Source organism: Athene noctua, chromosome 7 (genome assembly GCF_965140245.1).
Source record: "Athene noctua chromosome 7, bAthNoc1.hap1.1, whole genome shotgun sequence".
Classification (NCBI taxonomy): Eukaryota; Metazoa; Chordata; class Aves; order Strigiformes; family Strigidae; genus Athene; species Athene noctua.
Genome location: NC_134043.1, coordinates 45,377,828 through 45,404,311, shown reverse-complemented (window position 1 = coordinate 45,404,311; position 26,484 = coordinate 45,377,828). Strand labels below are relative to the sequence as shown.

The following is a 26,484-nucleotide window of genomic DNA, read 5'->3' as shown; positions in this document are numbered from 1 at the left end:
TTTCTTATCTATCTTACGAGGCCTGTTCTTCATCAGAGCTTAGCTGTTTGTCAGGAGCTGTGTGAGGCCGATGCCTTCCAGCCCTCCCCTTTCTCTGTTTTGCTGCGGCACCTGCAAGACTTGTTTGAGAGCTGTATCAGTTAAGGGTTAGACAAACTTCAAAACGCAGCATACTTAGAATAGTTCTAATTAAAAAGAGTAGACTAATTTCACTATCCATATTTAAGGGATATGACTAAATAGTACAAAAATAAACAGTAAGGAAAATACGGTACTAACATTCAGATCCGCAATCGCTGGGGAACCCTGGATGCAGCGAGAATTCAGAGTGCCCTTCCTCACAAACTGGAAACCCTACGTGATGCGTCCATCCGTAGGTGAGGCATCCAGCGTCGCTGCAAGCAGGTCCAGCCTTTAAAGCAACAGGCCAAAATAACGGGCAACTTTCTCTGAGCGGAAACATCTGATTTCATCCTCCTGTTGGGTTCCACCTGGAGCCTGGCCAGTACTCCAGGGGGAAAACCAAGGGAGTTTCTAAATAAGGTTAAATACTTGAGCTCTTAATTCTTAATATTACTAAACAAAGAAAGTGGAATACACACATTCTTACAGCATCTTATCCTTATTAATAACTATATTTTATCTAAACTACATTTGGCACAAGTGACTAGTAAACCTATATATCTCACTAAGGAGTTGCAATTACTGTTAGCATTTTCTCTTAAAAGAATTGGCAACTGTAGTGTAGTTTGTCCTGTTGCAGTAGCAAACATTACTCAGACATTCTGCTTAAAAGATCAGTCAAAGAGACCGCAAACTGTCAGCACAGGGGCACCCACAGCTGGATCCCGAGTGCTGGCTGCCTCTCACCCTCAGCTGTGGTTGCACACACCCTGTCGGTGACCATTGGAGATGAGACCTGTGCAGACACCAGCATCACCTCTTCCCCAGGTTATTAAAGGAACTGGTCCTTCCCAGTTACCCCTTTCTAGGGTTTTGTTAACACTTGAGCTTTGCTCTGGACTTCTTGTCGATCTGGTATCTGTGATGAAAAAACGACACAATACTGGTGGCACCTGTAACACAGGGGAGATGTTTAAAAGGTTTGAAGAGATGGAGTCTGTCTGGTATTCGGGGTAAGTTGCAGTGATGTTTTTAGCTTGATAAAAAAACCGTTTTTGTGTTGCTCTGGCATTCTGGTGGAAAAAATGCATGCGTTTTACAGCAGAGCAAATGGTTGACCTGGAGCCAAGATCTCTCCCCCCTTTTGTTTTTGCAAAAGCACTTTCAAGGTTTAGCGTGTTCTTTCTACGATGGCTTGTCCCCTGGGGGAATGCAGTGTACTTGCGATGCTTGTTACCTGTACGGTGAAGATCTTGGTTTGCTTTCTCTGTAAGTACTTTGGGTGATGTCAGTGAAGGATCTTTTCACAAAATACCAAATAAGCTATGCAGATCATCATGAGTTAGGCCCACGACGGCTGTATCCAACGTATGGCTCCTAACAGTGTCTGTAACTCTTTTAAAGACTTAATAACAGTTTTAAGTTGTTGCAGGACAATACACACAGGCGATTCGGTTTACAAGGTGAGTGTTAGTGTCAGGGTGGGTTTCAGGGTGGGTTGTGCTACAGTGGCGATTAAGACAAATTTGCTCCAATGTGAGTTCCTCATTGAGTCATACACTTATGACCCCAAAATGCAATAGGGGTTTTTAATATAAATGGATGAATACTTGTTACCCAATTTTCTGGGCCTCTTATATGAAGGAGATCCTTGCTTTAAATTGCTACAGCATGACACCAACCCTGAAAAGCATTTGAGGTACCAGGGCTAACAGCCAATCTGCTCACAGATATTATGGTCACATCTGCACCGGTATCTAAAATGCCTGTCAGCTCGACAGATTTTTTAGCTTTAACGAGAGTACAATTTTACCAGAAGTTAACCTTGTGTTACTGTTTCAGTCCAAAAATATTTAAAGGGTACCTGCTGATCCAAATCCTGAGTAATTGCAGCTTCTTTAACAACCTGAACAATTTTTTACTTTTTTGTTACAGAACACAGGGGTACAGACCATAATTTTGATTTTTCTCTTCCTAATCAGCATCTACAACCCCTGGTAAAACAAACAACCCCTGTAAGGTTGCAGATGATTTTTTAACAGTATTTTCATTAGGCAGATGGTTCAGAGGTGCACTCTCCCCGCAGAGTATGCACCTAAATTCAAAACAACAATCAACACAGAATGACTGCCTCCTGCTGGAGGAGGTATTTCACCTGGAACACTGAGAACACTGAGCCCGAACCAACCGCCGCACCGATGCCCCAGCGGGCGGGCACTAGGACCCTGCAGTTCCTGGCCGGCCGCTTCCCTGGGCGGAGAAACACACACGGGCACACACACACACACACACACACACACACACGGGCACACAGAGGAGCTCCTGACACTCATCACTCACATCGGAGAGTGACAGCTATCACCAATACGAGGACTCCGTTAAGAACACTAAGCCTGTGCCGCATCCCCCTGCCGCTTTTGGCGGGGGGTGCCGAGAGCGCGGTGCCGGGCTCAGCCGCAGGCGGCCGCTCCGCGGGGGGGTCGGGGAGGCCCCGGGCCGCCGCCGCCAGCTCCGAATGTTAAACATCGAGATCTACACGCTCGGTTTTCCAGGTAGAGTGCCGTGCCGGCGTGAATGACGGTTTTTCTTAAAAGTGTTAGCCAATTTTTATGGGGCCAGTCGATATCCCTGAGCCATCGCCTCCAGTACAGCTGGTGTAGTCTGAGTTTTTGCAGCCCGTCCTTATTAATGCTTCTCTCTAAATCTTGAATAACAGAAAAATGCCGTTTTTCCCACCGTGGCTGGCGACTCGGCTCATAGCTTACAGGAGTAAGAATTTTTCTTGCCATGTCCATATTCCCTTGCGCCAAGGTTTTTTTTCGCCTCACTTTTACCTACGGATCACTCTCAGTTAAGGGAGGACACAGACCAGACAGTTCAGATTCTTTTTCAGGATTTACAGCATCAGGGTCTAAAAGATTATCACACCATTCTGCTTCTTCAAACAATAAATTTGGCTCTTTAAAGTGTCCCTTAGCCTTGCCCAGACCAATCAGCGCGGCTAAGTTTTTTATCGGACTTACTCCCCGCTTTTCTAAAAAGCAAAAAGTCTTAGGGCTACCTCTTGTTCCTTGTTCCTGCCTGGGCAGACTTCTTTTAATTCCTTTCCTGTATCGCAGCTTGACGACCTTCAGGAATATCCGATCAGTAGCTAACGACCAGTGCTGGCTTTTCCTAGGTTTCCCCAAATTCAGCCTTCATTATATAATTCCTTATGGCCTTTCCCGGTTATACGGCTGCGGCCGATTCCTCAGTAGCCCCCTCGGTTCGCAGTACCCCCTGAAGCAATATTGTGGATCCGCTGCTCCAATGTCAGACTTACAAATCCCGGCGCTTCAGGGGACGGCACACGTCTACTGCACCAGGCAGCGACCTTATCGCCTTCCTGCTCCGAAAATCCGTTCCGCCGCTTCCCGGGTTCCGTTCGGTGGAAAAGCAGGGTTCGGGTAACCCTGTTCGGCGCGCCACTTGCGGCGGGCGGAGGAAGCAAGCAGCCGATTCAATGTGAAGGACAGAGCAAGCTTCAGCTTTATTGAAAGAAATCACCCCTTCTATAAGCGCTCTACAATAACCATGCCTACTACTCACAGATCTATTGGACACATGTAACAGGCTACATTATAATGTCCCGGCCCCTTGTGGCATTTCAGATCTGTCACAGCATCTTCCCTCTTCTGACCCGCCTTTTTTTCCCCAGGTGGTTTTTACCATCAAGGCCATTGTGTACCTCAGTTTCTCTCTTTGTTAACATAACAGTCCTTTGTTAGGCATAACTGTACCCGGGGTTTTTTCCTCTGTTTACCTCAGGCGGCTGTGACCAGCTCCTGCAGAGAACCACGGCCTTGCTCTCGGCAAGCCGTTCTCCAACATCCCTGTGTTTCACACATTTCACATAACAGACTTCTTTTTGCATAGGGAAAAAATGGGCCAGAAATTGTTTCCAGTTGAGCGCTAGGTGTCAGCATTTTAAATTACCGATTCCTTTGCACTGTCGGAAAGTTTACCGTTTGTCCTTCCTTCTGCGTGGCGGTAGTGTCAGCGTGGCAGTCAAACGTGCAGTTGCATGCTTCTGTCTACTTTCTCTTACCACCAGTCATATGGCAAAGAGCACAGAGCTAAAATAATTAAATCCTTTACCTGACTGAGTTATTAGGGTAAAATGTATTAAGTCTGCAGCATGGGCTAGGAGCTTTAAGTAACACTTCCTACACAATATAGCAACTTTGTCCCAGAGAGGGTACTGATTAACTTGACTCATTAATGCCTCAGTTATCTGTATCCCGCATACCTTTGCCTTCCTCTTCAGTAAGTTCTCCTCTTTATTTTGAGAGGGAAGTCTCAGAACAGGAAATACTGGTCTGAAACAGACTGCAGGTCAGATGGACCCGGACCTCCCAAGGATTACAAGGCACATATATGAGAACGAACTTTGCGAAGTGATGCTGAGTCCCAAGAGGACTGCGGGAATGGTGGGAGTTGGATGCAGGAACTGTGGGTACTCTCCTGTCCAGGTCTTTCATGCACAGCTGGAACTGGAAATATACCCTCTCGCCTCTACATATTATAGAGTCTCCGTGGAAATGAGTTGACTTTTTCCTGCTTTATGAAAACAAACTGATGCAAAAATACATGTTTGAAATCTACAACACGGAAGAGTAGAACATTCTGCTTTTCCCAGTATACTCAAGGTGGAGAACTGCTTTTCTGATGCATACAAATCACTCTTTTTTCCCTGCTGAAGTCAGGTTATTTTATGCTTACTATACCAAGTGACTTGAGCATAGGATCAGCAATATACATACATGCACCCAAACACACGCATAAGTATGCATGTATTTTATGCTTCCTCTTGACAAGTCAATATTCAGATACCTCTCTACTTTCTTGCAGATTTTCTTGAGTCCAACAACATTTGGTGTCAAGTAAGACCAAACGCTACCTAGTTTTGGTCAACAGCTATGTAAAGACACCAACACTCTTTCATACCAGAAGTGCTGTGCCAGAGGCAGAAGCGATTGTTTCCGATCTACCTGCTGGGGAGGCTGAAGAGGTTACCATTCCCACACAGCAGCGCAAGAGCAAGCACTCCTCTAAACACGGTCTTTAATCCTCTAGGAGAGAAAGGTTTCGTCTACGACACTGCTCTCGCCTAAGGGAAAACACTGCACATCTTAGTCAGTTTTCTAAAAACCAGTAAAGTTAGAATTTACACGAGAAAGTTTCAGAAAACCGGGAGTATGAAATCGTAGAAAAGGACATTGTTTCAACATAGTATCGCTAAGAAAGATAAGGCAGAAAACAAAAGATTGGGGGCGGAAAAAATGTATTTTTAAAAGTCTTGTTTTACAAGTATTAAAAGCAATGTTTAAAAATCAAAATACTAGAAGATACTCTGGAAAAACTGACTTCTAAAGCACAAGACTTTTCTGTGACAACTCCCAAACAATGTCACAACTCCTGAAAATCCTGCATTCAAAGGATTCAAAAGGAACAAAGGTACGATCCAGCTCAAGTAACCCTCTTTAATGGCACTTCAAACTCCATAATCCAGCAGTCCATCTGACCAGTCTCTAAAGAATGCGTCGAGGCACTCTGTGGCTACAGAGCAAAAGGGTTGGCATGAACCGACACATCTTTAATGCGAACCTCATTGAGAGGTCGGTAGGTTTTCTCATTCACAGGCAGCTTCTCCAGCTCATCCAGGGTCTCCAAGCCATCAATAACTCTGGAAGAAAAGCAGAAATGCTGGGAATCTCCTAATAATGATTTAGATTTCACAGCTGAGATATCTCAAAGCAGTTTACAGTGAAGTATCACAGGGCAAAGACTTTGCAAGCAAATGGTACAAGTAAGACTGCCAAAACATTATATATGGCATATATTTTGAAAGGAAATATTAAGCACCCGTGACAGATTCTGCTGAAAAGCACAAACAATTCCCACTGACCTGACAGTATCATAGTTTACACCAGCCGTAGCTGTATAAAGACCCTGGCTGCACTTCCTGGCAGGCAGGACCGACCAATCATACCGTAGGTTTCAGTAGCAGCAAGCTGCTCTCCATACCAAAACTTCACTGTGAATGACGGAAATCCGATGGCCGGAAAATCCATTTCCAAATGTGAAACTATCATTTCTAACCTTCTGACTCAAAGACAAGATTGGACCGAATCATAAATAACTGTGTAAATCTAGTGGTACAAACATGCTTAAGCTTTCGGATCTCCTGTCAGGCTGAAGAAGTGGCAAGAGAGATTGTTGTAATAAACCTCTTATTTTTTTTGTTTAAGTAACTAGCTCTGGTAAACCTTGATAGTTTATTTCCCAGTAACGGACTTGGCAGAAAACACCTTGTGCTGTTCACAGTTCAGTTCAGTCACATTCATCAACGCTTTGAATCTAGGACGCCGGGACTGCAGGCCAGCAGGGGCTGCATGTGCTGTCCTGCTGATTCTGCAACTGCAGCTGGAGTATCTTAAAACTGCCACAGAAAACCTGGCAAAGTTCCCCTGTCAGAGCCTCTACTCTTTTCTAACAAGTCTAAAACACCTACTGTCAATCACACTTCTAAACAACTCAGAAATGAAGGGAACACCTGTATTTAGATGCCTATAAACAATACATTTGATAGAAAATTGTATTTTCACATTTCAATAGTTTCCTTTGAATATTTTACTCCATTTAATAAAGGCAACTTTTTCTCAGCAGATTCACTTGTACAGTAGAGACTTTTTAACAAGCAAAAGAAAAGACTACCATGATTTTGAGATAGAAAAAGCAGAATCTGAAAGACTCAAAAATCGAACATTTGCTTTAAGGATCCATTATCAGTAGTGTCTATTAAGAATGTTTTAAATAATGATGCATCTTAAACAAGCTCTGTGGTTTTTATCTGACCAACAGACAGTTCCACCTAAACAGAAGTACAATCATCAGTACCACACCCATTGCCAGATTCAGTCCCAGATCAGATTCTTGTTTCTCAGTAAACCCTACAACCATGTATCCAGTTGTTCTGCAGTTTGCTGAAAATCAGGCTGCAGCCCTTTGGCCATGGATGAAAAGGCAAGCTGGAATAACTGAGGGGGGGGGGGGGGGGGGTGTGGAGGCAGAGAAGAAGAAAAAGAATGGTCCATTATTGAGGTAATTTTTAATATCCTTATTCCCTGCAGTGAAGAAGGGAGTGGCATTTTCGAGCAACTAATTCTGGTGACAGTGCAAGAGCATACATTTACATATATACAGCCAATATTTTAAACAGGTTTAGAACCAGAAGCTTCTAAATTTGCATTGCATGTGCCCTGAAATATTCAGATCCTCCACACGCTATGGTACGGTGGCTTGCAGTCGGATCACTTACTTTCCAAACACAGTGTACTTCATGTCTAGGTGCGGTTGCTTGCCGTAAGTGATGAAGAACTGTGATCCATTGGTATTTGGGCCATTGTTTGCCATTGAAACTACCCCACGGACACTGTGCTGAAAGAAGGGAAAAACCTCAACATGGATACACATGTGTAGAAGCAGGGCTTTAGCCTGCACGAAGTGCTCTGTGACTTAGTACTCTGCTTCAATACCATTATCAGGAAAAAAATCTCGACTGCAAATATATTCCAACACAGTCCATAATTAGCTCCTCAAAATTGCCCTTACAATGAAAAATTACTTCTTTCCCTTCAGAACATGAAAAGCACTTACAAATTCTTTCTACTTCTGTTCTTGGTGACGAAAACCCTCAAACTTAACTTGCCAAGTACAGAAATGCCTGTTCCCCTTCTAACAAGAAGCTTTCTATCCCTTTATTGCAGGATTAGACTTTGCTTCACAGTTAATAGAAAGGTATTTAATACAGTACAACACAATGCTGAGCGTTCTCCAATCCGTAAGGAAAATCCGTATGAAAATAACCGCATATTGCGAGCACAGAAATACCTTCAGGTATTCGCTGAATTCGTCTTCAAACTTCTTGCCCCAGATGCTGTTACCTCCTTTCCCAGTGCCTGACAAAGAAGCACCACAATACACTACTGGATTTTCAGACTGAAAATTCTAGAAATAATGTACTGTTATAACATTTTACAACAAAGACCACAGATAGCCTGTAATTCATTTGAGGCAGGGATCAGGTGCTCGTGTCTTGTTACTCAGCAGAGACATAACTCTAAATAAGGGACATCTATTAAGTAGCAGAACAAGGCACTGACATATCCTCAAATTAAATTCAGTATGAGTACAAACCCGAAGTTGAATCGGATTTTCCCCCAAACAGTTGACGCTGTCTGGGACATTTCCCCCAAATGCTTTAAAGGCAGTGTAGCCTTTCAGGCAGAAATCAGAGAAACCACAATAGCAACTGCTACCCGTTCCACCTCTGGTGAGCCAGCAGAACCATCATATTTAGTGGAAACAGCTGGAAAAGTCTGTAGAATGCTTTACTACTGCATGTTTATTTAGAACTAGGGTAATGGCTGCTCCTCTGTAAACTCATCACAGAAAGCTAATCTCCCCATAAAACCCTCTGTCAACAAAACAATAATTCTTATATTTTACTTTTACTTTGTTTACATTTTGGTTTTAAACTTTCATACTTAGAATTTCCTTTTATTTATATTTTATTTTCCTATAGAGAGACCCGAACAGAAGAATTTACCTAATGGATCTCCTGTCTGAACCATGAAGCCCTTTATATTCCGGTGAAATATGCATCCATTGTAGTAGTTACTAGCACAAAGAGCCAGGAAATTCTAAGGAAGTGAAACACACCACATTAACAAACAATTCAGAAACAAATATCCTCTCACTAAAATGACAGCACTGGCAAGACCAAGTCTAACCCTTTTGCCTCTGCTTTGCGTGGTGACCACCTGAATTCCAATTGCCACAGAACAGTCATAAGCAAATTATAGTTAATGTGCCCCTTTGACAGTGTCACAAAGGATTTTAAATAACGCTTACAGCACAAGGCTGTCTGACTTGAGGAGCAAACAAGAAGCCTAAGACATGCTCAGAAGCATCACTCTCATTCAACATTTTGTAAATGTCAATTTTGTAATCAACAACTTCATGCCTCAGTTTTATTAGTTAAAAGGTCAATTATTTGAATTTAAGCTTAAGTTTATTGCAGAAAGGAAAACCTGGGGCCTCTGACAAACTGGGAGCGATTGTCACTCTCTTAAAACCAAATCTCTGCAAGTGTGAGCAAACCCAGGGAAACTGGGGAATCCCAGGCCATGTGCCGTATTTCCCCATAAGGGCAAAGGGCACTTTGGGAGATGCTGGAACTTGAAGAGAAGTGGCCCTTGGCTAAACTTCATCTGGTGAGAAACGGGCAGCAAAGCTCTAGGCAGTATGACACAGTGCACGATTTCCACAAGTGGCATAGGCACTGTACCGGCTTAAAATATTAGTATTCTGTTACGTGAAAAGATGAATTGCAAAAGCCACTTCACCTCCTCTACAGTCTTCACTATTTCTACTGCTTTGTTCTGACACTAGGCAATCCCGCTTCTGTTACTTGACTTACTTCGCAGGTCTTTGGTGTCCGCTCACAGAACAGTTCAATTTTAATATCGCCTACGTCAGTATGCAGCGTGACAGCCTGGGCAAGAGGCAGAAAATAATAATGAAATCAGCAACGAAATACTAACAGACTCAGTTTGATGTCCTAGCACCACCAAGAACATACGCAAACGTTACATGCATATAAACACTGTTCCGCTATTTGGCCACAGGCAAGGCTACTGTCAGAAACCTTCCTCTTCCTCGTTTCCAGTGAAATGACCAGAAAGCACTTGGTCTCATTTAGTTTCAGGACACATCAAGTTCAGCACAGGAATGCAGCAGCTCTGTTTCACGCTGTTACACTCCAGAGATACATTAATCATTTGCAAACTGCACCTGCACAGTCACTGCATTGCAAAGTTGAAGAATCGAGGTTTTCTCCATTTCAGGTGATAGTGTGGCACACACACCTCACTGCTTTACAGTCAGAGGAACAACTGATGTGTGTTAGTTGCCAGAAGCCTTTTGAGTGATAAGGCTAGTTCTGAATGGCACCACATAAAATCTGCCTTCACAAACAAGCAAATCTGCACAATGACACACTTTTCTTAAGAATTTATAAATAACCTTCACAAAATTTAAAATGGCAGCTACCCATCCACCTAAGCAAATATATCTCTATAGGCCAAATATATCACAGTACTCCTATGGAAAGTGCTAAACTATGCAAAAAAAAAAAAAAAGATACTGTGGGTTTATACTCGGGAGAAGCGTACAAGAAAAATCAGCATCATGCCGATACTGGCATACTTTCCCAGAAGTATACGAGTGAAGAAGTGAAGATAGTAGTCTACAATGTCCATGAAGATGCTCTAAGAGGTGTATGGACAGTTTAAGACACACGGTCTTACCTTCGTTTCCTGATTTGCAAAAACTGTAAATGCCTGCAAGTGTAGGTTACATACACTCAAGCAGGACTGTGTGTTTGCGACCTGAACAATGCTTCCATGGTAAAAGAAACCAAACTGGATTACCAAATATTGGCCAAAGTAGGATTAAAATTTAGGCTCTGAGAACTGAAGGTCTAATTATATTTTAGACCAATGTAACCTGTCCTATTTTCCTTTCTACAATATCTCGTTAGAAGTCTGAAATGAAAACCTAAACTTTTCATTACCAGTTCTTCACAGCAGAATAAAATGCGTATTCCTTTGAGATGCAGAGCAGATATTCAGTTTCCACTAGATGACCATTTCAGGAAGAATTAAAATATATAGAAAGGGCTATTGTTCTCACCATGTCTGCTTATTCAAAAGCTGAGGTAGATCGTCTACAGCAATTTTCTGCAAAGAAAACATATGAACATATGAAACCCGTTGGGCTTTTTCCTAACAGTCCACAGTTCTTTTTGATTCTGAAATATCTGTGTGGTCCTATGCTTTTAAAGCACACAGTTTTACAGTGCCATTCAAGCGACTCTGTGGATAAACATTTTATTGCAATTTACTTGTAACTATGCAGCATGTAAAGAACTAGAAAGGAGCAGAACAAAATAACGTAGAAAGAGGGGTGGGGGCAAAAAACCCTCTCCTAGGATGAAGGTCTATACGAAGCAATCTCAGCTTTTCCAAAGAGTATTTTTTTATAAATGACCGAAATTAACAGAGAAAAGCCACATGCCAGTTCCTAAAGGGAGGTGTGATTCGGAGCCACCTTCTGACAGCTGCCAGTATCTGCAACAGACAGCTACCTGCGTTCGAGCACCGGATCAGACTGCCTTTATCGTAGTAGTAGTTTCAAATAACAGCCTTTGGAAGGATGACGATAAACCGCAGTTCTGTGGAAATCAAGAGCTTTAGAGGCCACTCTGTTCTGCGTGTGCTGCCCTCCCTGGGCAGCCCCCAGGTTCGGCGAGGCCTCAGGCAGGCGCCGGCGGACCCGCCCGCCGCGGCCCGGCCCCTCACCCCGGCTACTGCCTGCCAGGGTGGCGGGCCGCCAGGACGAGCACCGGGCCGCCAGGACGAGCACCGGGCCGACAGGACGAGCACCGGGCCGACAGGACGAGCACCGGGCCGCCAGGACGAGCACCGGGCCGCCAGGACGAGCACCGCGGCGCTGTGCACCCGCCGGTTAAGCCTCCCAAGGGACGAGCGCGCTCCCCGCAACCCAGCGGCCCTCGGCTCCCACCTGACCAGCGATGGCTCGGAGCTACCGCTCCTTTCCTGCCGATGCGAGGTACTTGCTCCGACGGCCTACGCGCACGGCACGCCGGCTCCGCTCGCTCGCCCCGCTGCTGCAGGGCGCGGCCCGGCTCCTCCACCGGCGAGCGACCCACCCAGGACGCCCGCCATCCCCGCGGCCGCCAGCTCGGCCTTCCCGCGCCGCCCCGGCGCCCTCCCCCTCGCCTGGCCCCACGGAGGCCTCGCACAAACCTGCCGAGGCTGGACGCGGGCCCGGCGCCGGCCGCCGGGAAACGGCTCTCCGGCTCCCCTCGGGCGGGCAGGAAGGGGCCGGGCTGCCCACGCCGCGGCTCAGAGCCGGCCCGGCCCGGCGCGGCGAAGAGGCCGCGGCCGCCCCCCTAGCGCGGCGGAAGCGGCGGGGCCGGGCCGAGCGCAGGTTCCGCTCTGCAGCTCCGGCTGCGATCCGGCGTGAGGTAAGCGTGGGGTCCCGCGGCGGCGCTTCGAGGCTGCCTGCCCCGGTCCTGCTTGCTTCCCCGGCCCCCGCCTCCCCCCCCGCGAGAGGCAAACGCTTCTCCGGTTAGATCCCGCGGGTCGGTTGCAGCGTGCGCGGATGGGTGAGGGGCAAGTTCCGTACGTTTCTGGCACGATTCTAAAGGGCCGGTTTCGGTGCTTCGCCGGGAGCGCCCCGGAGGCAGGAGGGAGAGCCCGCGGCCGGCGCGCCTCCGACGGCAGCGCCTGCTGGGGGGAGGCCGGGCCGCGCTGCCCTCTGTCAGCGGGGCGGCATTCGCCGCTGCAATACTCTTCCCTCTGCTCTGCCAGCCAGCGAATTCCCAGGGCTTATTCCTGCGTGGTTTCGCCCCCTCTACAGATAGCTGCATGCTGCTGCCCGGCACTCAGCTGGTTCGCCGGCCTCTCCGCTGCCTCCGCGCTTTGGGCCTCCTGCCCTCGCGCTCCCTCATGAACCTCGGGGAGCTCGTTTCTGCCCTCGGTGACTTTGCATCCCCCTCTCTGGCTGAAAGCTGGGACAATGTGGGGCTGCTGGTGGAACCAAGCCCTCCCCACGCTGTGAACACTCTCCTCCTCACTAACGATCTCACCGAGGAGGTGATGGAAGAGGCGGTGCACAAGGCGGCAGACCTTATTCTTTCTTACCACCCTCCCGTATTCACACCGCTCAAGCGAGTAACGTGGAAGACCTGGAAGGAACGGCTGGTGGTCCGAGCCCTGGAGCACAGGATTGGAATTTACTCTCCGCATACGGCGTATGATGCCATACCTCATGGAGTCAATAACTGGCTCACAAAGGGCCTTGGTGAGATTCCGTTTAAAAAACGTTAAATGGTTCGTTGTTATATGCCATTTTATGCGGGGACCTTCCCTCATTTTCCTTTCTTCCAGCTTTTACAAGTATGATTTGAGGACTTTTTTTTTTTTTCCCTTTTTTTCCCCCCAGTATGATTCTTCTAAGTACCCTAAATGTATTTTAGGGAATTTGTCTTGGTGAGGAACACCAGGTACGAACACTAGGGGACATTTTCAGATGCATGACTGTGGTACTGGATGTAGTTGGAACGGGTGCAGCACTGGTTACAAAGTTTAGACCACTGACTCTAAATCGCCACCCTTAATTTATAAAGTGCAAGTCTCACTGTTTGCAAAGGACTTTTATCCCGTATTGTGCCTAATAGAGACAACAGTCATCACTTCTGGTCAGGGAGAATGGATTCAAGTGCAATATTTGCATCTTTGTGTTGCACCTCTTTAGGATATGCGCTAAATCAGTGTTATCCAGCCTTATAAAACAGCAATCTTATAAAACCTTGTTAAAAACCCTTATCAACCCAATGACTCTTTCAGGCTGACAGATGTGTGTCTTCCTCCAACAAATTTTCATTGGCCCTAAAATGGAGGTGGTAGTTACTGTGAAACGATAGCAATACTGACGTGAGGCCTGAACAGAGGAAAAGGACTTTAACTGTGGCCCCTTGTGTCCTGCAGCATCCCCAGTGACGAAGCTGCTCTCTGTGCTGGGTCTGGGAGCAGCATCCTGAAGGGAGTGGAAGCTGACCTCTATCTCACAGGTAAAAGACTATGTTGCTGTTTCATGATCTTTATAAAAATAGTCACTAGAAAACAGGAAAACTGTACGTTTATGAATAACCTGTACGTTTATGAATTAATATTTTTTTTGTCTCTTTGGTGTAACATCTGCATCAGCCTTCTCAGCTACAGGAGGCAGCTTCCTTTTCTGCCGCTTCAAGGGCGAGAAGAAAGGATGTTTCAGTGCTTCCTCCAGAGTAATGCGCTCGGCTGGGTCGTACTCCAACATCTTCTCAATAAGGTCGAAGAGGTTCCTGTGGTCCGAATTGTGGCAGGTCATGAATTCCTTCAGGAAGACAACAACACGACATGGGGGGTTTTAATATTGGAATTGTACTTAAAGCTGCTCTCCGCAAGCGCCTTTTCCCTCTGCCATCTTACCTTTAGGGGATTACACCAACTGGAGACGTATCTTCCAGCAGAACTGTGTTCATCCCAGTCCAGCCGGCCATGATGGAAATATTCGTGTTTCCTTAAACAAACAGACCAGGGCTTGTTATTCAAAGATTCGCTAGAAGTTTATCAGCACGTTTGTTCTTGGGAACTGATCTGGGACTGTTCCACAAAGGTGGCCAGCTTGTTAAGTACAGCCAAAGGTGCATCCGAGTTTATTAAACTTCTTAAAAAACGTGCTGTTAAGCCAAATCTGAAAATATTTAAACTATAGCGGTCCAGGCACAGAAAATGTAATTACCTGCTTTTCTCTATCATGTGCCTTGGCAAAGGCCCCAGTACTCGCTCCATCATGGCCAGGTGTTCTCTGTCGTCATTGGTCTGGAAGGAAGGCGAGAGAGACATTTTTGTGTGTCCTTAAGAGGAAGTTATCAAGAACCACACTTCATTCTTGACTGTACCCTGCAACTCATTTCAGATTAAGGAAAAAAGAGAGGCTCTAGTCATCTGTTCCCTGAAGGAAGTTACAGTGCACTGAAGTTTCTTTTCCCTGCCTTATCCTTTCTCTTCTTTGTTGATAAGTTTCAGCAATACTGTCAAGATGACAGAATGCAGGTATTTGCTGCATATTTGGTGATAGAGGAAGCTCATCTGTTACTGGTGTGGCTTGTGTGTTACCAATGTTCACAGGGTGATCCTTCCCATCAAGCTGCTGCCACAGTGTTTACTGGAAGCAACTTGGAGCACTCTTCTGCTGAGGAAGTTCGTTCCTTTGTGCCTGCAGCTTCTGTTCTCTTCAAGTTGGCATTCCAGAGAAATGCAGCTTCATTTCTGGCACAGACCTTTCCCCTTAGTCCCCACCTCCCTGGAGCATATTTTCACCAAGCTGAGGAGCATTATACACGCTGCATCCTTTGGAGTTTCACAGCTACCTACCTGAAATACCGCGTATCCAAGGTAGTATCCTATGAGGATACATCCTATGCTCCAAACATCGCATGGCTGTGACCACCCCAGCGCTGTGAAAAGATGCAGAAGGTTCACGTGTGTATCAGACTGCAAACACTTCCACAGCTCGAGCGCTCGAGACAGGCGACACAGCTGTGGCAGTTCCGTAGCAGGCAGAAAGTCCTACGCTCAAGAGCAGCCGAACAGATGTCTACTGACCTAGGATCACTTCAGGAGCTCTGTAAGGTCTTGTAGACACCAAAGGGCTGTGATAATCGAAATCATACGTTGCGTTCCCGAAGTCCGCAACTTTGACGTCCGTATTTTTTAGTCTCCGTTCTTCGCATTCCTGAAATGACACACAAGGGGGTGCAAGTGACCAAGTAAACCCAGACCGGAGCCGAGGGGGAGGTAGGGAAGAGGACAGCAACTTACCAGTTCGGGGTTATATTCTTCTGTGTAGTCTGAATTCACAAGTAAAATATTTCCTGGCTTCAGATCTGTATGTGTCAGCTTGTTCAGGTGCAAAACTGCAAGGTAACACACACAGTTAGCAAATTCTGTAAAGAAAATCTAACAAATAAAGCAAAAAAAAAGAAACATACTTACAGTTCACAGATCTGCAGATCTGATAAGCCATCTGTCTGATGTGCTCCAGCGAAAATGGCAAGAAGCAATTCCCTCTAATGAAGTCAAAGGTGCTGAGCCCCAGCAGCTCAAAAACCATGCAGACGTGCCCATGGTGCTCAAACCATTCCAACATCTGGACGCAGTGGCTGCAAGAGCAGGAAAATCCATCAATTGCAACAGAAGTGGTAGAACGCTGAGATACGTACGGCATACGGCCCAGAAAGCGATGTCACAGAAATCTTAAAAGCCAAAACAAAGTACAGCCGCCCTTGTCTACTCACTGTGTATTGTTGGGATCCAGCGTTTTTAAGTGTTGTAGCACGTGCACTTCTCCATAAGCTGCTTCGGAGTACCCAGGAGCATTTTTTACTATTTTCACAGCTACATGTCTGTCTGCCCTGAAAAGACAAGGTTTTAACAGCGATTAGAACGAGGAGCGGTTTTAACCAAGACTATTCAGTAATTGTCACCATATACATTGTTGATGAGAATGGCAACCTCATCAGAAAAGGGGTTTTTTTAAGTACATACAGACTGAATAGAATCAAGGTTCATCACTGCACAAAACCGACTAAATCTTTAAATTTTGAAAACACACTCCATACCTTATATATCAGTACTATTCTTAAAGGCCCCGTTCACCTCCCCTTTGTGTTTATGTACGCCGGGCTAATCCTGGAGGAGCTTCCACATCCCATGGCCTAACCTGACCATCAGTCAAAAATGACAGGCCACCTTCAGTCATTTCAGTAGTGCAAATGTAACTGAGGTGTCAGATGCCTTCTAGAGCGACGAGAGAGACAATCCAGTTTCATGCTATCTTGCACAGAGCAAAACCGCCATCGAGCACAAAATCCATCTGTGACCTGTAAGGTGCTCACTGCTGGAACCCAATGGCCCTGCATCGTCACAGATGATCCCTGAAGGTGAGCAACATGACGTCCGAGAGCTTACTCATTATACAGGCCTGGGGTGGTCCAGGCCCCAGGCGTGCCGCCTGGGGGGGTGCAGCTTCGCCCCACATTCTCTAGGCCCCTCCCCACCACAGCCCCCGACCTCTACCAGGCTGGGGGTGTTACTGAATTTGCTATCAACTGAAATTAAATTATGTTTAATTTAATATGAACATAGAATTAAGGGGTATTTTAGTAGAAATTATTTGTTCACATTTATTGCACTTTGTACCAGCAACCGAACGCTACTCTAAAATCCCTGTGCGGCCCCGCACCAAGGCCAGAGTGACTGGTCAAAATTAACCAGTAGGAGCGTTTGGAACCTGGGTAACAAACACAGGTTGATTTATAACCTGATTTATAATGCATACATAGAACTAGAAGAATGCATGTAGCTGTCAGGGTCTAGGATTGATGGGAACCGAGGAAAACCAACTGTAACAGCTTGCGAGTACCGGCCAAGAAACCGTGAACTTAAGCAGAAGCTAATTCCGGCGGGGGGAGATCGCGGCCACCCACCTGTATTACACCCCAGACCCATTTCTAGACATTTCTAGCTTTCACTGCACATAATCAGAAACAGGAGAAGAATATGTGGATGGTTTCCAAGAAATTATATGTTTATGCATGAATACTTAACGAACGTGTATGAGTAAGTTCTACGTAAGATGCATCGTTTTGATGCTTGGTGTGCGCTCTCGGTGAGACGACTCCCCTGCGCACTCGGCCGTCAATAAAGAAGTGTCTGCTTATCTGCTGTTGGTGTCGATAAATTCTTTATTCCGAGTTTTTGGTAACAGGGGGCACCTGCAGAGGACACACCCATCGCCTCGCCCACCACAGTCCTGCACACCCCTCACCTCCCGGTGCTGTACGAGCAGCAACCCCGGTTTGGGAACCGCGGCAGCCTTTCAGAAACACACAGAGCAGCAGATGAGGAAGTAAAGGTAAAACCTGACACAATCCGAAGGCGCCCACTTCAGGACCCGCTCGGTGACAGCATCAGTAAGAAAAATCACCCGTATTTAAGTCAAGACTTACGCTCTGCGATCAATGCATTCCACTACTCTTCCAAAAGTACCTTCACCCAAACTAGCCATAACCTCATCTATAAAGAAAAAAACCTCAGTCACAAAAGTTGCAAGTTACTCGGCTATTAAAAAAACACAAGCAAACAAAAATAAAACCCACAAAAACACTAAGTACTATCCCCGAAGCTATTCTAGACCGTGCTGCTTTAAATTGTAAATACCTAGTTTGAGAGCTGTTATTGGACAGCTCTCGAGGCACATTTACAGGGATCCCATTCTACCACGTTCATTAACTTCATTTACTATGGGGGGGGTGGGGGGGGAGGGAAAGGGAAAAAGAAAAAATAAATATATTTGATTTCTACAGAAAAGAAAAACAATTCCCACCCCCAGACACAGAAAGAAAAGCCTTGCAAAGCCCCTCACATCTTACGCTAAAAGAACTTATCTATCTGAAAAGTTAATAAATTTTGAAGAATGTTCTATACATCTTCCGCTTAGTACGTCTCCGCTCCGACAGATCAGGTGACCCTCCTCATCCTCCTCTACACTCCTTGATCTTTTCCTTCGAGGACTCTTCTGGAACGGCAACAAGATTGTCCAGCCGATCAATAAACCCGAGTGAATTCAGGTCCGAAAACAAAATTCATTCAGCGGGGAGATATTCGGGCATTCAGATACACGCCAGGCCACAGTCAGTTGGCAGGCGCAATTTCAAATTCAGTCCCTGGAAATTCACAGGGCACAGGCTTTATGTTGCAGGAGGAAAACGTGGCAAGGAACAGGTTTTCAGGTGAGATACGCAGAGCGGCAAGGCAGCAAAAAATTACAACACAGTTGTTTTTCTTTTAAAAGATGGGTTCACTGAATCTTACTTGAGGATTTCAGTGACCGTATTGTTTTTGGAAGTGAACGATTTAATACTTCCCTATCTAATCTCTCTAAAAACCCCCAAGCAAACAAAAAAACCCAGCCGTGTGGCCAAACTAAGCCGCCCACGGAACAAGGCTCGGGCACAGAACGCGCCGGCTGCACGGAGCGGGGCGCGCAGGGGCGCCCCGGCCACCCGACCTGCCCGCGCCCGTGGGCACGGCCCGGCAAGGGACGAGGGCCGGGCCGCCGGCCGGCCGCCCTCGCCCCGCCGACAGCAGCAGCCGGCCTCCCGGCCCCGCCCCGCCCGCCCGCCCCCGGCGCCGCCCCTCCGCTGCCGGCCGCCGGGGCCGCAGTGAGCACGCGCCGCCCCTCCTGCCGCCCCACCTCCGCGGCTCGGGAGGGCCTCGCCGCGCTCTCCGGCACCCGGCGCTCGCTCCGGCGCTCCATCGCTGCTGCCGCGGCCGGGCTCGGCGCCGCGACTGGCGGCCCGCGGCCCGCCGCCAAAAGGCGTTGCTAGGAGCCCGCCCGGAGCGCGGCGACGCGTCACAGAGGCACGCCCGGGCGTCGCGACGCGGGCGAAGGCCTCGCGACGCCCCGCAGGCCCCGGCGAGCTGCTGGGCCGAGCCGCTGCCGCGTCGGAACCTCTGCGGGGGGTGCCCGGCGGCGAGGGGGCCCCTAAGGCCGTCAGCCTTTCCGAGAGGGAAAACAGATGTGTTTTAAACGCTAGGACGCAATCCTGTCCCATAGGATCGCCCTCAATGTACAGCTTGGGGTAAAAAAGGGGCTAAAGTTAATGTATCCTCCAAAGAGCAAATTGCGTGGTGTCCCTGTGCGGCGGGCGGAGGAAGCAAGCAGCCGATTCAACGTGAAGGACTGAGCAAGCTTCAGCTTTATTGAAAGACATCACCCCTTATACAAGCCTCTGCAATAACCATGCCTACTCCTCACAGATCTATTGGACACATGTAACAGGCTACATTATAATGTCCCGGCCCCTTGTGGCATCTCAGATCTGTCACAGCATCGTCCCTCTTCTGGCCCGCCTTTTTTTCCCCAGGTGGTTTTTACCATCAAGGCCATTGTGTACCTCAGTTTCTCTCTTTGTTAACATAACAGTCCTTTGCTAGGCATAACTGTACCCGGGGTTTTTTCCTCTGTTTACCTCAGGCGGCTGTGACCAGCTCCTGCAGAGACCCATGGCCTTGCTCTCGGCAAGCCGTTCTCCAACAATTGCCCCTTTTTTCTTTTTGTGCAGGCTGCACAAGCATAAATTCACTAATATTTGTCATCATACAACTATATGCTATTTTAATAATTACTACAATCAATAGTGCTATTCCTAATCACCGCAATCCTTCTTGTAACAGACCTTGCAGCCATAGGGACAGACCAAACACAGACTGTAACCATTTGTCTCAAGGACTGACAACCACTGGTGTTTTTTGTAAACGTTGCTTCATCCATGGTAATTGGTTTGAATTAATCGACTGTGGTCGGATAGATTAAAACAACACATCCCATCAAAATCTTTACATCCATGCCCCTGGGCAAGTAAAAGAAAGTCTATGGCAGCTCGACTCTGTAACACAGCGCGCCTTAAACTGTCGAAGGTACCTTATCGAGTACAAAGCACCCCACATACTGTCGAAGAGCAATCACATGAAAGCAAACAAACTAGGATTGTTCTATACTACTGTCCACAAGCCTTCACGCCCTCTACGGTTGGTCCCGTTACGGTGTTCACACGCAGTTCTTCTGTTAGGCAAACATCTTATTTCCCACAGCCCAGCATCCTTATTTCTTTGCTACTCACGCAGTTTCTCATCCTCTCGGCCTTGCCGCTGTTCTTCCCAACAGCTACAGCCTGATTACAGTGATGCCCTCAGTCTGGATCACTCATAACATGTCCGCTGTTTCCCAGGCATTCCACAGATCCCCCTTTTTGTTTTTGAGTGATCCAGACCCCTTTTATTGTTCAGTCCATCGTTCTCATAAAACACTTCCACACGCAACACCATTAAAAGGATGACAATGACAATTTAAACTGGTATTCCATGTAAATACAAAAAAACATCTAATAATTGGTAACCTTTTAGTCAAATCATTATTAAACCCTCTTCCTTCTTCAAGATGTAAATTCATTGTATAAACATCACTACAAAACCTAGTGCTATTCACCGGTACTGCTGAAGGAGTCACATCTTGCCATCTCAGCCAGATTGTCTGATTATACCAACCATAATGACCAGTACAAATGCCATACCAAACAGGTCTGGGATGGGTCGGCAGCAGTTGCTAAGCCCAGGCAAAATGCCTACTGTCTGATTGATCTTTCCCTGCCACCTTGGCACAACTCTGCAGTTTCTTATCTATCTTACGAGGCCTGTTCTTCATCAGAGCTTAGCTGTTTGTCAGGAGCTGTGTGAGGCCGATGCCTTCCAGCCCTCCCCTTTCTCTGTTTTGCTGCGGCACCTGCAAGACTTGTTTGAGAGCTGTATCAGTTAAGGGTTAGACAAACTTCAAAACGCAGCATACTTAGAATAGTTCTAATTAAAAAGAGTAGACTAATTTCACTATCCATATTTAAGGGATATGACTAAATAGTACAAAAATAAACAGTAAGGAAAATACGGTACTAACATTCAGATCCGCAATCGCTGGGGAACCCTGGATGCAGCGAGAATTCAGAGTGCCCTTCCTCACAAACTGGAAACCCTACGTGATGCGTCCATCCGTAGGTGAGGCATCCAGCGTCGCTGCAAGCAGGTCCAGCCTTTAAAGCAACAGGCCAAAATAACGGGCAACTTTCTCTGAGCGGAAACATCTGATTTCATCCTCCTGTTGGGTTCCACCTGGAGCCTGGCCAGTACTCCAGGGGGAAAACCAAGGGAGTTTCTAAATAAGGTTAAATACTTGAGCTCTTAATTCTTAATATTACTAAACAAAGAAAGTGGAATACACACATTCTTACAGCATCTTATCCTTATTAATAACTATATTTTATCTAAACTACATTTGGCACAAGTGACTAGTAAACCTATATATCTCACTAAGGAGTTGCAATTACTGTTAGCATTTTCTCTTAAAAGAATTGGCAACTGTAGTGTAGTTTGTCCTGTTGCAGTAGCAAACATTACTCAGACATTCTGCTTAAAAGATCAGTCAAAGAGACCGCAAACTGTCAGCACAGGGGCACCCACAGCTGGATCCCGAGTGCTGGCTGCCTCTCACCCTCAGCTGTGGTTGCACACACCCTGTCGGTGACCATTGGAGATGAGACCTGTGCAGACACCAGCATCACCTCTTCCCCAGGTTATTAAAGGAAATGGTCCTTCCCAGTTACCCCTTTCTAGGGTTTTGTTAACACTTGAGCTTTGCTCTGGACTTCTTGTCGATCTGGTATCTGTGATGAAAAAACGACACAATACTGGTGGCACCTGTAACACAGGGGAGATGTTTAAAAGGTTTGAAGAGATGGAGTCTGTCTGGTATTCGGGGTAAGTTGCAGTGATGTTTTTAGCTTGATAAAAAAACCGTTTTTGTGTTGCTCTGGCATTCTGGTGGAAAAAATGCATGCGTTTTACAGCAGAGCAAATGGTTGACCTGGAGCCAAGATCTCTCCCCCCTTTTGTTTTTGCAAAAGCACTTTCAAGGTTTAGCGTGTTCTTTCTACGATGGCTTGTCCCCTGGGGGAATGCAGTGTACTTGCGATGCTTGTTACCTGTACGGTGAAGATCTTGGTTTGCTTTCTCTGTAAGTACTTTGGGTGATGTCAGTGAAGGATCTTTTCACAAAATACCAAATAAGCTATGCAGATCATCATGAGTTAGGCCCACGACGGCTGTATCCAACGTATGGCTCCTAACAGTGTCTGTAACTCTTTTAAAGACTTAATAACAGTTTTAAGTTGTTGCAGGACAATACACACAGGCGATTCGGTTTACAAGGTGAGTGTTAGTGTCAGGGTGGGTTTCAGGGTGGGTTGTGCTACAGTGGCGATTAAGACAAATTTGCTCCAATGTGAGTTCCTCATTGAGTCATACACTTATGACCCCAAAATGCAATAGGGGTTTTTAATATAAATGGATGAATACTTGTTACCCAATTTTCTGGGCCTCTTATATGAAGGAGATCCTTGCTTTAAATTGCTACAGCATGACACCAACCCTGAAAAGCATTTGAGGTACCAGGGCTAACAGCCAATCTGCTCACAGATATTATGGTCACATCTGCACCGGTATCTAAAATGCCTGTCAGCTCGACAGATTTTTTAGCTTTAACGAGAGTACAATTTTACCAGAAGTTAACCTTGTGTTACTGTTTCAGTCCAAAAATATTTAAAGGGTACCTGCTGATCCAAATCCTGAGTAATTGCAGCTTCTTTAACAACCTGAACAATTTTTTACTTTTTTGTTACAGAACACAGGGGTACAGACCATAATTTTGATTTTTCTCTTCCTAATCAGCATCTACAACCCCTGGTAAAACAAACAACCCCTGTAAGGTTGCAGATGATTTTTTAACAGTATTTTCATTAGGCAGATGGTTCAGAGGTGCACTCTCCCCGCAGAGTATGCACCTAAATTCAAAACAACAATCAACACAGAATGACTGCCTCCTGCTGGAGGAGGTATTTCACCTGGAACACTGAGAACACTGAGCCCGAACCAACCGCCGCACCGATGCCCCAGCGGGCGGGCACTAGGACCCTGCAGTTCCTGGCCGGCCGCTTCCCTGGCCGGAGAAACACACACGGGCACACACACACACACACACACACACACACACGGGCACACAGAGGAGCTCCTGACACTCATCACTCACATCGGAGAGTGACAGCTATCACCAATACGAGGACTCCGTTAAGAACACCAAAGCCTGTGCCGCATCCCCCTGCCGCTTTTGGCGGGGGGTGCCGAGAGCGCGGTGCCGGGCTCAGCCGCAGGCGGCCGCTCCGCGGGGGGGTCGGGGAGGCCCCGGGCCGCCGCCGCCAGCTCCGAATGTTAAACATCGAGATCTACACGCTCGGTTTTCCAGGTAGAGTGCCGTGCCGGCGTGAATGACGGTTTTTCTTAAAAGTGTTAGCCAATTTTTATGGGGCCAGTCGATATCCCTGAGCCATCGCCTCCAGTACAGCTGGTGTAGTCTGAGTTTTTGCAGCCCGTCCTTATTAATGCTTCTCTCTAAATCTTGAATAACAGAAAAATGCCGTTTTTCCCACCGTGGCTGGCGATTCGGCTCATAGCTTACAGGAGTAAGAATTTTTCTTGCCATGTCCATATTCCCTTGCGCCAAGGTTTTTTTTCGCCTCACTTTTACCTACGGATCACTCTCAGTTAAGGGAGGACACAGACCAGACAGTTCAGATTCTTTTTCAGGATTTACAGCATCAGGGTCTAAAAGATTATCACACCATTCTGCTTCTTCAAACAATAAATTTGGCTCTTTAAAGTGTCCCTTAGCCTTGCCCAGACCAATCAGCGCGGCTAAGTTTTTTATCGGACTTACTCCCCGCTTTTCTAAAAAGCAAAAAGTCTTAGGGCTACCTCTTGTTCCTTGTTCCTGCCTGGGCAGACTTCTTTTAATTCCTTTCCTGTATCGCAGCTTGACGACCTTCAGGAATATCCGATCAGTAGCTAATGACCAGTGCTGGCTTTTCCTAGGTTTCCCCAAATTCAGCCTTCATTATATAATTCCTTATGGCCTTTCCCGGTTATACGGCTGCGGCCGATTCCTCAGTAGCCCCCTCGGTTCGCAGTACCCCCTGAAGCAATATTGTGGATCCGCTGCTCCAATGTCAGACTTACAAATCCCGGCGCTTCAGGGGACGGCACACGTCTACTGCACCAGGCAGCGACCTTATCGCCTTCCTGCTCCGAAAATCCGTTCCGCCGCTTCCCGGGTTCCGTTCGGTGGAAAAGCAGGGTTCGGGTAACCCTGTTCGGCGCGCCACTTGCGGCGGGCGGAGGAAGCAAGCAGCCGATTCAATGTGAAGGACAGAGCAAGCTTCAGCTTTATTGAAAGAAATCACCCCTTCTATAAGCGCTCTACAATAACCATGCCTACTCCTCACAGATCTATTGGACACATGTAACAGGCTACATTATAATGTCCCGGCCCCTTGTGGCATTTCAGATCTGTCACAGCATCTTCCCTCTTCTGACCCGCCTTTTTTTCCCCAGGTGGTTTTTACCATCAAGGCCATTGTGTACCTCAGTTTCTCTCTTTGTTAACATAACAGTCCTTTGTTAGGCATAACTGTACCCGGGGTTTTTTCCTCTGTTTACCTCAGGCGGCTGTGACCAGCTCCTGCAGAGAACCACGGCCTTGCTCTCGGCAAGCCGTTCTCCAACATCCCTGTGTTTCACACATTTCACATAACAGACTTCTTTTTGCATAGGGAAAAAATGGGCCAGAAATTGTTTCCAGTTGAGCGCTAGGTGTCAGCATTTTAAATTACCGATTCCTTTGCACTGTCGGAAAGTTTACCGTTTGTCCTTCCTTCTGCGTGGCGGTAGTGTCAGCGTGGCAGTCAAACGTGCAGTTGCACGCTTCTGTCTACTTTCTCTTACCACCAGTCATATGGCAAAGAGCACAGAGCTAAAATAATTAAATCCTTTACCTGACTGAGTTATTAGGGTAAAATGTATTAAGTCTGCAGCATGGGCTAGGAGCTTTAAGTAACACTTCCTACACAATATAGCAACTTTGTCCCAGAGAGGGTACTGATTAACTTGACTCATTAATGCCTCAGTTATCTGTATCCCGCATACCTTTGCCTTCCTCTTCAGTAAGTTCTCCTCTTTATTTTGAGAGGGAAGTCTCAGAACAGGAAATACTGGTCTGAAACAGACTGCAGGTCAGATGGACCCGGACCTCCCAAGGATTACAAGGCACATATATGAGAACGAACTTTGCGAAGTGATGCTGAGTCCCAAGAGGACTGCGGGAATGGTGGGAGTTGGATGCAGGAACTGTGGGTACTCTCCTGTCCAGGTCTTTCATGCACAGCTGGAACTGGAAATATACCCTCTCGCCTCTACATATTATAGAGTCTCCGTGGAAATGAGTTGACTTTTTCCTGCTTTATGAAAACAAACTGATGCAAAAATACATGTTTGAAATTACAACACGGAAGAGTAGAACATTCTGCTTTTCCCAGTATACTCAAGGTGGAGAACTGCTTTTCTGATGCATACAAATCACTCTTTTTTCCCTGCTGGAGTCAGGTTATTTTATGCTTACTATACCAAGTGACTTGAGCATAGGATCAGCAATATACATACATGCACCCAAACACACGCATAAGTATGCATGTATTTTATGCTTCCTCTTGACAAGTCAATATTCAGATACCTCTCTACTTTCTTGCAGATTTTCTTGAGTCCAACAACATTTGGTGTCAAGTAAGACCAAACGCTACCTAGTTTTGGTCAACAGCTATGTAAAGACACCAACACTCTTTCATACCAGAAGTGCTGTGCCAGAGGCAGAAGCGATTGTTTCCGATCTACCTGCTGGGGAGGCTGAAGAGGTTACCATTCCCACACAGCAGCGCAAGAGCAAGCACTCCTCTAAACACGGTCTTTAATCCTCTAGGAGAGAAAGGTTTCGTCTACGACACTGCTCTCGCCTAAGGGAAAACACTGCACATCTTAGTCAGTTTTCTAAAAACCAGTAAAGTTAGAATTTACACGAGAAAGTTTCAGAAAACCGGGAGTATGAAATCGTAGAAAAGGACATTGTTTCAAC

General features: G+C 46.6%; 2 protein-coding genes across 2 annotated transcripts; both read right to left on the bottom strand.

Annotated features, from left to right (window-relative positions):
- Window positions 1-5,431: 5,431 nt before the first annotated feature.
- Window positions 5,432-10,487, bottom strand: LOC141962688 (peptidyl-prolyl cis-trans isomerase-like 3). Its single transcript, XM_074911056.1, has 6 exons — window positions 10,386-10,487; window positions 9,647-9,721; window positions 8,774-8,867; window positions 8,056-8,123; window positions 7,484-7,602; window positions 5,432-5,848 (listed from the first exon to the last, which is right to left on the bottom strand). Exons 1-6 carry the CDS (start codon window positions 10,485-10,487, stop codon window positions 5,722-5,724), a joined length of 585 nt encoding a protein of 194 aa, XP_074767157.1. The 3' UTR covers window positions 5,432-5,721.
- A 3,036-nt stretch (window positions 10,488-13,523) lies between these two features.
- On the bottom strand, window positions 13,524-16,008 carry LOC141962404 (dual specificity protein kinase CLK4-like). The gene is made up of 7 exons (XM_074910526.1): window positions 15,855-16,008; window positions 15,681-15,775; window positions 15,465-15,594; window positions 15,234-15,316; window positions 14,599-14,678; window positions 14,286-14,376; window positions 13,524-14,190 (listed from the first exon to the last, which is right to left on the bottom strand). Exons 1-7 carry the CDS (start codon window positions 16,006-16,008, stop codon window positions 13,981-13,983), a joined length of 843 nt encoding a protein of 280 aa, XP_074766627.1. The 3' UTR covers window positions 13,524-13,980.
- Window positions 16,009-26,484: the final 10,476 nt, after the last annotated feature.

Excerpts from the sequence above, each read along its gene's own strand:
- LOC141962688 (XM_074911056.1), bottom strand. The coding sequence starts at position 10,487 with ATGGACATTGTAGACTACTATCTTCACTTCTTCACTCGTATACTTCTG. Across the intron at positions 7,603-8,055 it reads AATTCAGCGAATACCTGAAG|CACAGTGTCCGTGGGGTAGT; the intron begins GTATTTCTGTGC and ends CCCTTCTTTCAG. Across the intron at positions 5,849-7,483 it reads AAGTACACTGTGTTTGGAAA|AGTTATTGATGGCTTGGAGA; the intron begins GTAAGTGATCCG and ends CTTTTCTTCCAG.
- LOC141962404 (XM_074910526.1), bottom strand. The coding sequence starts at position 16,008 with ATGTTGGAATGGTTTGAGCACCATGGGCACGTCTGCATGGTTTTTGAG. Across the intron at positions 15,776-15,854 it reads GATCTGCAGATCTGTGAACT|TTTTGCACCTGAACAAGCTG; the intron begins GTAAGTATGTTT and ends GTTACCTTGCAG. Across the intron at positions 15,595-15,680 it reads AAGAATATAACCCCGAACTG|GAATGCGAAGAACGGAGACT; the intron begins GTAAGTTGCTGT and ends GTGTCATTTCAG.